General features: G+C 42.9%; 1 protein-coding gene across 1 annotated transcript in view; it reads left to right on the top strand.

Moving 5' to 3' along the window:
- fasn (fatty acid synthase) overlaps positions 1-13719 on the top strand; it is a 96643-nt gene that overhangs the window by 52403 nt on the left and 30521 nt on the right. The window contains exons 23-28 of the mRNA XM_080208850.1: positions 3011-3400; positions 5093-5257; positions 6320-6438; positions 9345-9496; positions 11889-12092; positions 12911-13061. Of these exons, the coding sequence (XP_080064976.1) occupies positions 3011-3400; positions 5093-5257; positions 6320-6438; positions 9345-9496; positions 11889-12092; positions 12911-13061 (1181 nt within the window). The remainder of the gene's footprint in view (positions 1-3010; positions 3401-5092; positions 5258-6319; positions 6439-9344; positions 9497-11888; positions 12093-12910; positions 13062-13719) is intronic.

The following is a 13719-nucleotide window of genomic DNA, read 5'->3' as shown; positions in this document are numbered from 1 at the left end:
GCCGATAGCAAGTAGGAGAATTTGATTATAATTCCACACAGGTTTCAGGGGGTGTATCATGTGGCAGGCCTAGACCTCTGCCTCGATGTATTTTAACTTCTGTAGGCCACTTGATTGACATCTTTATCACACTCTTCACTTCAATATTTTCATAGTAGCTACTGAGTGGGCACGTCAGTCGGGCATTGAGATCAAAATGGACTGTGCTTGAGTGTAGGGTTGAATGGGGTGATGACTGTAGCTGCAGAGGGGCTCAGTATGGAGAGAGGAATTTGTAGGAAGTGCTGATCACTGGTCTTTCTGACAGTGTTGTCCTGGCTTGCCACGGTCATCAGCCAGTGCAGCACACCACAATGACATCATGGGCTTTGCTGAGCTTTTGTGGAGTGTGTTTAAATCTAGCTGGATGCTTGAATGCTTCCTTCAGTAGTGTATGATTGCTATTTTTAAACTTCCTACAGTGCAGAAGGAGGCTGTTCGGCCTATTGAGTTGCACCAACTCTCTAACAGAGTGTCTTACCCAAGCCCTCTCCCCTGCCCTATCCCTGTAATCATACAGATTTACCATGGCTAATCCACCTAACCTGCATATTTTGGGAGACACAGGTGCAATTTTACCATGGCTAATCCCCCCAACCTACACGTCTTGGGACCCTAGGGCAATTTAGCATGATCAGTCCACCTAACCCGCACGTCTTTGGACTGTGTGAGGAAACCGGAGCACCCAAAGGCAATTCATTGCAGACATGGGGAAAACGTACAAACTCCACACAGACCCAAAGCCAGAACTGAACCCAGGTCCCTGGAGATGTGAGGCAGCAATGCTAACCCACTGTGCCACCATGATTACACAATGCACCCGTGCAGTTGAGCTGTTGTAGTGGTGTGTTCATCCACATGACCTGCGTCCCAAAGCAGCCGTCCCGGAACATTCTGGAAGGGTGCAGTGGTGGGGAGGGATGGATGAGTGTCATAAGCTGAATTCATTGGAATGGATGCTGCAAAATGGGCTCAGACATTCCGTGTCCGCTGCCAATCCTGAGATTTTACTGACCTGCCCTGTTAAAATCCCATTAGGATTCTAATAGCGCAGATCCTGATTTGAATATGCTAAGTAGGCCTACCTGCTTTCCATCACTGCCTCAACCCCCTAAATAAACCCAAATTACAACAGCAACCAATGAGAATGAGCGATAAATCGAATTGATCAATTGGTTGGAAGTGATAGGTAGAGTTATCATTTTTGTGTGCAATGTCTTTGAGAAATTGACAAGGTGAGTGTTGAAGATTTGTAAGTGATCTATTTACTGTAGCTGTCCTGAACTGGCATGTGTGAATGTGTTTGCTATTATTTGCTTTAAATCCACACTACTTAATCAAATATAATTATAATTATAATCATTAGATTTTCCAATGAAATTGAATCTGCACCTATACCTACTTATTTGCACAATGTAGTGTCTGGACACCAGATAGGCCTATGATCTATTAGATTGCACAATGTAAGATGTGATGTGTTACTTAATCCCAATGGTGAAGCTTCTTAACACAGTCATCTGATTTTGATGAAAGACTGTTCTCCCTACATTTTATGGGGTGATTTTGGTGACCCATCTGCCCTATTCCAAACACAAATTAGTTACAAAGGGAATGCAAGATCAAGGTTAAGTGGAATAAATAACAAAGAGGGTAAGGTTGGGCTGCCTCATTACCCTGACCTGAGTTTCCCTCCTTCCCTACCCATGCAGACTGGAATCTCGCAGAATTGAGAGAGGCTTAGCACAACAGGGTCCCTGCCGTGTCATTTTTACCATGAAATCCTTGGGCTCTATCAAGAGAGGGAGTTTGATCCCACCCTGCAAGAAAATTTAAAAAACAGAATATTTAAATTTACTTATAATTATTATCTAGAATTTTCATAGTTGGAATACATAGAGAGCCCATTGATTCCGATGAAAGAGTTTATATTTTGTGGGTGGCACAGTGGTTAGCACTGCTGCCTCACAGCGCAGGGACCCAGTTCAATTCCTGGCTTGGGTCACTGCCTGTTCAGAGACTGTACATTCTCCCCGTGTCTGTGTGGGTTTACTCCAGGTGCTCTGGTTTCCTCCCACAATCCAAAAAGCATGCTGGTTAGTGCATTGACCACGCTAAATTCTCCTTCAGGTGCCGGAGTGTAGTGACTAGGGGATTTTTGCAGTAACTTAATTGCAGTGTTAGTGTAAACCTACTTGTGACATTGATAAATAAACATCTTACGGATCGTTCTGAGGCATGCAAGAAGAAAAGCTTCAATAAAAGGTATCTCTCAGCTGTACAGAGGTATTATTGAATAAAACTTTATATAATTCAGTTGTTTTATATAATTAATCACCTTTTTTTTAAATTCTTCAACAATTAGCTATTGCCTTTCTGAAGTTTTATATTCTTGGAAAATTAATATGTGAAAACTTTAATTTTCAAACCTCTTAAAAACCATATTTTCCTTTTAAGGTACAGAATGAAATTTTCCCTTGTCATTTCTGGTGGTGCTCTCAAAATCAGAGATTAGAGCATCATCTTTCAGACTGGGTATTGCTGGTGATAAAATAATCCACCTGGAATAGGCCTTTACGTAAACTATGATGTTGTAAACATTCTGACTGCCAGCAGATTCCTTTTTCTAGCTGATTATTTTCTGAACCGTGTACACTGAAGCACAAAAATACTTCATTCATTCAATTTTGCTAGTTAAATTGGCAAAGCTTTTATAAATTGGAATCAGTTTCTCGGAATAAAAGGATTGAAAGATTCTCCAGAATTTTTCCACCAAATTGGTTCACCTTGGATTTTGCAGAGGTGGCATGATTCTAGGTGAGATAGCAAGTACATATCGTCATGCATAAAACATCACCATTTGAAGCAGTCCAGATGGATCAATTGCTCTTTTCCTTTCTTCACATTTTTTTTTGTCTGTTCGTGTGTTAATGTTTTTAACAATTTTTTTTGTTTTGTTTGGCCCTCGTTTTAGGTCTCAGCAGGCAATGGAAATTTATATTCTCGCCTTGTTCCTTTACTGAACAACCAGCCAGTAATCGACCTTGATTACATCGCCACTGATCTGAACCCTGATTCCCTGTCACCCAACCAGAGTCAGCTTCAGGCGATGGGGGTTTCCATTGAACAGTGGAATCCCATGAGTCCTGCCACCTCCAGCCTTGCCAATGCTCAGTTAGTTGTCTGCAACAGTTCCACATTCCTTTTTGAGGACCCTCAGGCAGTTGTCTCCAATATGGCTACGACAGTGAAGGGTGGCGGATTTATGTTGCTGCACACCCTTCTCAAAGGAGAAATCCTTGGCGAGACGATTGCGTTCCTTACAGGAAAAGACCCCAAGCAATTACAGGGGCTTCTAACACAGGTAAAATATGTTTGAAATATTTAACTGTATTCATCTTTTCTAAGCTTATCAAATGCAACAGATCAACATACTCCTATGTTGATTCTTCCGACATTTTCTCAAGATGGTTGTATCTGAAGAAATAGAGAAAGCAAAACATCAACATGAACGAATTTAACCTTGTTAATATTGATGTGTCAGGCTGCAGACTTTCTGAATATGAAAATATGCTTGTGTATAAATGGTTATTTGTGATTGAGTACTTTGAGAAAAGAATCATTGGCTTGAACTTATGGGTAATGTTTGTGGGAATCTGTTCTGCATCTTCTGGCTTGGCTGAAGGAACGGCACAGGGTATTTTTGAAAAGAAAAGCACACAAAATCAAATACCTCCTGAGGGTGTTCACTCCAAACAGTTGTGTGTTTTTGACAGAACTTCTTAGAGATCGTGATATTCTGATTGTCTGTATGGTAATTTGGACCTTTCCTCTTTTCTTCAATTATGCATTTATTTTCAGTTACAAAATGCCCTGATTGTGTGCTCCCAGATTTACTGATATTGAGCTGAGTGAAAGACCTTTTCTGTGTTGCCACACTGTTTTCCATCTTGTGTTGAATATAAAACGAGAAAGAGAAGCTGTTTGGGGTTGCAATAAAGGGCATTTCTTTTGCAAATTTAAAAAAAAATTCTAAAACTATGTTGTTAAATAGTGACCAGAGTTAACCTTCTTGTTGTGTCCAGAATGTTGTCAAAAGAGTGACTGATCCAGTGGAAATCACCATCACCACTACCTCATGTCTCTGTACTGGTTTTGGCTTTGCTGGCTCACACTTGTGGAGTGGTACAGATCAACTCTGTCTCCATTAGTGTTTTTTTTTTAATTCATTTGTGGGACATGGGCATCGCTGGCTGGTCAGCATTTATTGCCCATCCCTACTTATTGAGAGGGCAGTTGAGAGTCAACCACATTACTGTGACCCTGGATTCATATATGTAATCATGATGTGGAGATGCTGGCGTTGGACTGGGGTAAACACAGTAAGAAGTCTCACAACACCAGGCTGTTCCTTCGTCAACAGCCAGTTTTGAAAGCTAGTGGTGTTTGCTGCAAATAAACCTGTTGGACTTTAACCTGGTGTTGTGAGACCACTTACTTCACATATATAGGCCAGACCAGATAAGAACGGCAGATTTCCTTCCCTAAAGGACATTATTGAACCAGGTGGGGTTTTTCCGACAATCGACAATGGTTTCATAGTCATCAGTAGATTCTTGATTCCAGATTTTTTTTTAATGGAATTCAAATTCCACTGTCTGCTGTGATGGGATTGGCACCCAGGTCCCCAGAGCATGAGCTGAGTTTCTGGATTAATCTAGCGATACCACCACTAAGCCATCGCCTGCTACAGTTCCGCATTCGTTTTGTGGGAAATTGTGAGAAACCGGATTGTGGGAGTGATCACATTCTGAGCACAAACAGCAGCAAGCAGAACCTGGACGTGTAGGGTGGGTGTACTGAGTGGCTTGTAAGTTGAGCCCAAGTCACTAATACAACTGGTAATCAAATAGGAATTACTGAGGCCACTACTTCACTACTTGGTCATCTTACTGAAAGTGAGACGCTACAGATAATGTATACAATGGGGCTTCCAGTTCTGGCAAATCTTATAATTTTACAAGCTGATTGTCTTTGTCTTTTTTTTGTCAAACAGAGCGAGTGGGCAGAGGTATTCAGCCAGGCCTCGCTGGACCTGATTAGCATGAAGAAATCTTTCTATGGCTCTGTTATGCTTCTGGGTCGCAAAAAAGCTGAACCCAAGAACCCAATTTTCCTGTCAGCCCATCCATCAGATTTCAGCTGGATCGAGCCTCTGAAAGTAAGTGAAGTATCTCATCCTCCAATTTCTTGCAGCCAAACCATTGTCAGGGCAGTTAGTTATGGTCAACAGGAGCTTTGAAGAAGATTTGGAGTTTCTCCCTTTATTGCCTCAGTTATGACCTGCGCATCAGTTGTACTGACTGTTTGCATCTGCCTTTGCATCTCTCTTTGTTATGAAGGCACTCAGTGCTTCCAGGGCACTGATATTGAGTGACGCAGGATGGCAATACAAGCCAGATGGTCCGTTCCCCAACCTGAGACCAAATCTTTCTAGTGTTTATAGACCAGCAACTCACTGGAGAATGTCACCAAGCCATCAAAGTTACTTTTAATGGAAACTTGTTTTATGATGGGTTTCATCAAAATTCAGTCTGTGGATGTTGGACTCGTTCATGACATGCAAACACCTAGATAATGCCAAAAGTTTGTTTTAGACTGTCTATATTTTTACTTTCCCCATCATTGTTTTGTAATGAATAACCCTGGGTTTTTCTCACAATTGGCACCATTTTTATGGCCACTTTTTGGATAACGTACTGTATCAGAGAGTCAGTGCAGACTTGGTGGGGCAAATAGCCCCCTTCTGCACTGTAGGAATTCTATGATTTGGTCCCATATTTTGATGGGTTTGCTCCAGTTCCCTGCAGCAGTCCAAAGATGTATGGGTTGGGTGGTTGGCCATGCTAAATTGCCCCTTAGTGTCAGAGGGATTAGCTAGGGTATATGCATGGGGTTATGGGGATAGGGCCTGGGTGGGATTGTGGTTGTGTAGACTCGACGGGCCGAATGACCTCCTGCACTGTAGATTCTGTGATTCTAAGCCCTCAATTTCACCAGGCCACACTCCATTAAAATCCAAGTGAGCCTACCTCCTCACTCCCCCTATGTTGGTTCCACATCCGTTTTTGTCACTGCTGGTGGGATAATTTTCAAAGCAAGTTGTTGTTAATTTGGGTGGTTTGATTCTATTTAACAATTTGACATAAATAGTCCTGAGTTGAATGATTCAACTGCTATGGGGAACACTAATTTATAGAAAACATTTATTTTCTTCTTGCAGAATATCTTAGAAGAGCCTTCAGAGGATCCGATCTGGCTCACTGTCACTGACTGTGGCAATTCAGGAATTGTTGGAATGGTGAACTGTCTTCGTCTGGAACCTCGTGGGCATAGAATACGGTGCGATTTTTCTCCATGAATAATTAATAAATGCTTCTGAGACATTGAGGAGTGCAGCATAAAAAAAAAATAGTTTGCTTTATTGGTGCCCCTTGCCTGAATGTCTGTCTTTATTAAAAGCATTTATTAACATCATTTTTAACAAGATCCTTTGGGTTTTTACATTTAATTTTCTGCCAATTGAGCATAATTTTTTTTTCATTAAAAAAGTGCTTGCTTCACTAGAAGCTAACCAAGCTGAAATCCAATACAGGTTTTTATCTGGAGCAAGCAATCCCAAAGGTACAGTGGAAGCAGATTCCGTAGGAACCTTTTAAAGGACAGTTGAGTGCACATTTGCACAGGACTCATTATCAGGGATGGGGGGAAACTGGGTGTAACACTATACTGGACAGGTTTTGTTAAGAGCCAGTACAGGTGGAATAGGCTGAATGGCCACTTTTCACATTGATTGAATCTACACATTCTGAGAAATGTACTTTTGCCCCTGTTCTCCTTGATGGCTTTGAACCTGATCTTGGAAGCAACTTCAAAACAGAATGTGTTGGAAATTCTCTGTCAGCCCGGCAGCATCTGTGCAGCATTCAACTTCTGCAAATTAAAATCAAGATTTTATTAAAACTGCAAAAGATGTGTGAAGGGCCAGAGTTGTGGAGTCTAGCTTTGCTCAGAGTAACCAGGTTATGTACTAATATTCAGGGTCTGTATAAACATGCTTGTTGGGTGACTTAGCTATTGGCTGGTTTGAGTCAATATTATGTAGGGCTCTTCCCTCAGCAGCTAATGAGATGGAATCTGGCACTTGCTTAAGACATCGACTTAAATTTGGAAAATAGATGGTGGGTACTATTAGTTGTTATTTGCTATCTCTCTGTGGCAGTAAGACTATTAAATTAGTTAAAACAAGGTAAGTCTATTCTATTGTGCTGAAAGGTGCCAATGTCCTTGTGGAGGGCGTGGGGATTCTGGCTTGAGAATACAGATAGGGAGAGAGTGAGAGCAGGATTAATACAGCTGCTATTGTTAGAAGCAGATAGATCAGCAGATATGTGCAGCAAGGAAGTATTACCATTGGCTGATGGGAAGCAAACTCACTATAATGCAGCAAGTGATAAAAGCACAGCCATGGAAAGGGAGAAATAAATAATTTTTTGGGGGGGGTAAATGTTCCAAAAAGTTAGCGCAAGGAGTAAATCTTAGTTATTTATTTAGTTAGATATCAGTAACTAAGTTAGCAGACACACCCCTTCAGTAATATGTGAATTGTGCCAATGGTGCATTTTGTGCTCCATGAAGGGAAAGTTGGGTGAACCAGGTAACTGTAGACTGTAATGTAAGATAAAGGTAGCAGGCATGGGTTCATTACTCACAGACAGGCTGTGTACACTTTTAAAGGCAGAAGTTTCATACTAGCTGTTCCTGTTTGATGTGGAAAATTAAGGCAGAATATGTCTCGTACACACAATGCGGAACACATCCAACCCGGCCATTTGCCGCCCAATCTACTCTCCATCATCAATAAAATGATGGACAGTTCTTCAACAGTGCTATCAAGTGGCACTTGCTTCACAATAACCTGCTCACTGATGCTCAGTTTGGGTTCCAGCAGTGCCACTCAGCCCCTGACCTCGATGCAGCCTTCGTTCAAATATGGACAAAAGAGCTGAATTCCAGAGGCAAGAATAACAGCCGTTGATATCATTTGACTGAGTATGGCATCAAGGAGCTCTAGTGAAACTGGAGTCAATGAGAATCAGGGGAAATCTTCTCTGCTAGTTGGAGTCATGCCTAGTACAAAGGAAGATAATCATGATCTTTGGGCACTACCTCATCCCCAGGGCATCACTGCAGGAGTTCTTCAGTGTCCTAGGCCCATCCATCTTCAGCTACTTTCTTCATCATAAGGTCAGAAGTGGGGGATGTTCACTGTACAGTGCTCAGCACTATTCATAATTCCTCAGACACCAAAGCAGTCCATGTCCAAATGTAACAAGACCCGGACAATATCCAGGCGTGGACTGACAAGTGGAAAATAACATTCACACCACATCAGTGCCGTGCAAAGAACCAGCTCCAGTAAGAATGAACCTAACCATTTTCCCTTGACATTCAGTGACATTGCCATCACTGAATCATCCATGATCAACATCCCAGGGGTTTCTGTGACCAGAAACTGAACTGGACAAGCCATGTAGTCATAGTATTTACAAGAGCAGATCAGAGATTAGGAATCCTATGGCGAGTAACTCACCACATGATACCCCAAAGCCCGTCCACCATCTACAAGGCACATATCTGGAGATTGGCACCACATCCACAAACATTCACTCCCTCTACCACAGATGCACAGCAGCAGCATTGTGTACCAATTATAAGATGCACTGCAGACACTCACCAAGACTCTTTAGACAGCAGCTTCCAAACCCATGATCACCACCTAAAGATAAGGCAGCAGATCTAGATGATGGTGCTCACATATAAGTTCTCTCCAAGCCACTCACCACCCTGACTTGGAAATATATTGCTGTTCCTTCACTGCCGCTGGGTCAAAATCCTGGAACTCTCCCTAATAACACTGTAGATGCACCAAAACCACGTCGACTGCAGTGGTTCAAAAAGGCAGCTCATCACCACCTTCTCGAGGGCAATAAATGCTGTGCCCACAACCCTTGACTGCACTTGATTCTCAATCGCCATTTTTCTTTTTGTTTGGCCATTTAACACCTCACCTGATGTCTCTGATAAATAAGGAACTTGCCGAGACACTCTGTAAACAGCAGAGGAACAAATGTTTGAAATATTTTTCAGTTATTTAAGTTATTGTGCTATTTACCTGTGCTGTTAAGTTTTGCAATATGTTGGCTTGAACCTGCAACCATGTTTTTTTTTAAATTATCTGTCCTCAGGTGTATATTTGTAACAAATTTAATCTCTTCCTCGCCTGTTCCATCTCTGGATGTTTGTGGAAAGGACATGAAAGATATTCTCCACAATGACTTAGTGATGAATGTCTACCGTGATGGACGTTGGGGGAGTTTCCGACACATTTTCATACAAGGTATGTAATTGGGGTATTCTGTGTAAATATTATGAAATTAATTTAGTTTTTTCAACAAGTACTCATATTGCCGCCTTTATGCCATATATAATGAATCCATCATGCACTAATGTAAGGTTTTTCACTCTCACTACAGTAGCCTGATCTCTCTCCCAATTGCATCATGTCCAAGGTTTCACTTTAGAAATATCAGATTGAGAAGTTTGGAAGTTTTCCTTTGGTAGCCTGGGAGAGATTTCCAAATGCCAGTGGGATTGTGACATGATGTGGGTGCAATTTCATAACCGTGGTTCCAGAGATCGTCTCAGGATCTCAAATCTGGGACAGTCCCAAATTCAAAGTCCCGGTTTGGGGGGAAGGAACAGGAAACCCAACTAGTGACCTATTCAACTCCATCAGGAGTTTAACAGACTGGGGGAGGGCAAGGGTTTGGTTGATTCTGGTGATCTTAGAATCAATTATAGAATCCCTCCAGTGTAGAAGGAGGCTATATGGCCCATCGAATCTGCACCAACTACAATCCCAGCTAGCCCCTATTCCCGTAACCCACACATTTATCCTGCTAATCCGCTGTCAATTTAACACAGCCAATCAACCTAACATGCACATCTTTGGACTAAGGGAGGAAACCCATGCAGACACAGGGAGAATGTGCAAACTCCACACAGACAGTGACCCAAGATGGGATTCAAACCCAGGCCCCTGGTGCTGTGAGGCAGCAGTACTAACCATTGTGCCACCGTGTTGCCCCAAGCTGGCCAGTCTGCTGTGCATTAGAGCCCAGCTGCTGAGTTTATTGTGGGGCCATTGGAAAGTTTTTCTGTGTTTGATGAAAAACTGGCACAGGTTTGAAGTACCTTGCCTTCATTTTGCCTGCATGGCCACGTCAATGCCACTGACCTCTCAGGAGCTGCCTGCTCTCTTAGGGCCTGCTGCTGCCTTGCCAATCATGGCTGCTGCCTGCCTTAACTGCTGGCACCAGGTGAACCTGCAGATCAAAATGGAGGAAGTGAAAGGCTGGTTTTCCAGACTGAGAGTGGATCTTAGAGTGGCCATTAGCAATTCCCCATGAGCTGATTCCGGTGGGAAAGGAATACCTGATGTAATAAACTGATTTGTGAGAGGAAACCTTTGTGATCGTGTGCTCTCTTGCTTTTGTGGCATATTCTCTATTAGTACTGCATTGTTAATCGGGAAAGAGAAAAACGAGTAGATGAGAAAATAATGGGAAAAAGGGAATAGCACTATTGCAAAGAAAAGAAAGGGCGAGACCAAAGCAGATCTATATTTGACTTCCCTTGCTTCCTTGGCTGCTTATTATGCTGCAGTAAAAGGATGGATTTTCCAAAACAAATTTCACCCTTCTCGAGCTTCAGTTCCACTGAACACGGTTGACATTGAACATACTTTGATGTCCCAGTGAGATGATTTCATACGCTCTGGAAGATGATAGTGGCTCAAGTTGTTCAAATGTTCCCTCTTTTAAGCAAGAGAGATTGGAATGAAAGCCCCAATTGACCTCCCAGGTATTACGTCAATGAACAGTGTGGATTGTTCCCTGCAATGAGATGTTGCAATGATTGAAGAGTTGCCTTTTAAGTATCTGCAATTTATTATTAATAAAGCAGGATGCCTTCATGCCAGTTATTTCATGTTTTGAGCTCCTCTGATCAGGTTTCAGATCCTGCTGCAGCTCTCCAACTGCTCCAGTCGATGTCACAAAGGACGTCTTCCATGACTGTAACCATAACTGTGGTGCATTAATCCTGCATTGTCCTCCATAACCTTTGACTCAATCTTCCCTCTGGTTCTTCAGCTCAGTAGGAGTGTCCTCACTTGGTTTCACTAATAGCTTTCTGAAAATAACCAGAGCATCTTGGGCAGTGGCCCCTCTTCCCACCTCTGCAGTGGCAACATCGTCCACTGAAATGGGATTAGCTTCAACATGAAAGATGATAATATCTACCTCATTCCACGACCACTCTTGATCCATCCACTGCTTCTGTGTTGTTTAGAGTCTTTGGGTGGAATTTTCCAGCCAAGCTCACTCCAAAACCAGAAAATCCACCCAATGTCAATGGACCTTTTACCCACTACAATTCCCATAGTGGGAGGGGTGAGAAACTTCCCCTCTTTGTCTGATTCTTCATCTTGAATGAGCCATAATTAGTAGCCTAGAAAGAAATTTCTACCACAAGTACTGAGGGAATGCCGCACAGGTAGAAAAAAGGATTGGGGAGAAGCAATAACTTCTAGTTTCTTCTCCATTAAAGATCGTATACCTTGGGAATGGTGTACCACATTACTCAAGTCACATGTTCTGGCCCCTCTGCACTGTGTTTGCTTTCAAATTGAATTCGGAGCTGTGTACAAATAGGTTTTCTCCTTACAGACCACAACAAGGAACAGACGGAGTTTGCCTATGTGAACGTGCTGACCCGTGGAGATTTGTCATCTCTCTGCTGGATTTTGTCACCACTACAACACTTCCATTCCAACGACCCAAATATTCAGCTGTGCAAGGTGTATTATGCATCGCTCAACTTCCGTGATATCATGTTGGCAACTGGCAAGCTGCCACCTGATGCCATCCCTGGTAAGGCCAGCTTTTGGAAAGGTTTTATTGTTGCATCTCCTTGCGTTTTAATATCCACACTCCCATAAGCTTCTCAAGGGGGGGGTGTGCTGACAGATTATGATTCTGCGGTCGAGAATAGGATATTTAAAAGACAGGGTGAAGGGAAGGATTTTAGGGAGAGTCCCTCCTCTGCTATAAGTAAAAGTTCTCCTTGGGTTGGATGAACCCCCACTCCTGTCATTCTGCAGGATTTACTTTTGACAGATTTGAACGTTGGGAGTGGTTGGTTACCTCTGAAAATGCTGCCACAATCTGCCTGAGCTACCCTGCGATCACCATTATCACAGCAGTGTAGCAATTCACAGTATGCCTTTTGGGAGTATGGCACTGGGAAATGTAATGCTCAAGATTTACTTGGCTGGGTGTTCAAAGAGGGGAGAAGATGAAGTCATGTCCATGCAAGTATAACTGTGCTTCTTGTAGGAAAAGATTGAGTGCTGTTGAGGGTAATTTTAACTGAACCGGTCTGTTAGGAAGCATGCAGATTAGGTAAGGGGCCAGTTTTACAGCCTGCCCAGCATTATTCCATATTAACTTGAATGGAGGTTAAAATCGGGCAGCATGTGAAAGGAGGGTCCACCCAATCCCAACAGGTTCCCGTTTATCCTGCATTCCTCTCCCAGACTTTCAATTCCAGAATAAGTATTCAGCGTACCAAGTTGTCAGCGCAATCCAGTTTTTATATTTTCTTTTTCCACTCGAGCCCGTTTTCCCTCAAACAGCCAGAATTCGATTTGCATCTTCCGCACTGTGTGAATTTGTATCTTGTTTCCTAGGTGATGCCGCCTTGCAGCACTGCCTGTTGGGAATGGAATTTTCAGGTCGTGACCCCAGTGGTAGGAGGGTGATGGGTCTGCTCCCCGCCAAGGGACTGGCGACGGTTGTGGATTGTGATATGCGCTTCTTGTGGGACGTCCCAGATAATTGGTATGTATTTTAACAGGATTTCTCAACTTAGGAAAATTCATCAACATGGCCAAAATTGCATTTCATTAGACTGAACGATGCGGTCTGAGCAATATAACATTGCCGGTCTATCGGGGGTGGCATAGTGATCGGCACTGCTGTCTCACAGCGCCGGAGCCCGGGTTCGATTCTCAACCTGGGTCACTGTCTGTGCGGAGATTGCACGTTTTCCTGTGTCTGCATGGGTTTCCTCCGGGTGTTCTGGTTTCCTCCCACAGTCCAAAGATGTGCGGGTTAGGTGGATTGGCCCTGCTAAATTGCCCCTTAGTATCAGGGGGGCTTGCTGGGGTAAGTGCATGAGGTTATGTGGACAGGGCCTGGGTGGGATTGTGGTTGGTGCAGACTCAATAGGCCGAATGGCCTTCTGCACTGTAGGATTCTGTGAGTATTGGGATACAAGACCAAAAGGCACAAAGAGCTTGAAATTAGATTGTTTTGAACAGAAACATTGAACCCAACAGGCTGAAAAAAGGCTGAAAGGAATTACACGTGAGGGTTTGCAAAATAATCCCTAATATAGGGTACCTACTTGGATTTATAGGGACTGTTCAGGTTGGGGAGAAATTTATATATGTAAAGAGCTTCCATTTGAAAGTTTCTTCCTGACTTCTCATTTGGG

Source organism: Carcharhinus amblyrhynchos, chromosome 21 (genome assembly GCF_965287045.1).
Source record: "Carcharhinus amblyrhynchos chromosome 21, sCarAmb.v2.hapA, whole genome shotgun sequence".
NCBI lineage: Eukaryota > Metazoa > Chordata > Chondrichthyes > Carcharhiniformes > Carcharhinidae > Carcharhinus > Carcharhinus amblyrhynchos.
Note: the sequence above shows the minus strand (reverse complement) of the source record. Positions and strands in the feature narration are given on the sequence as shown.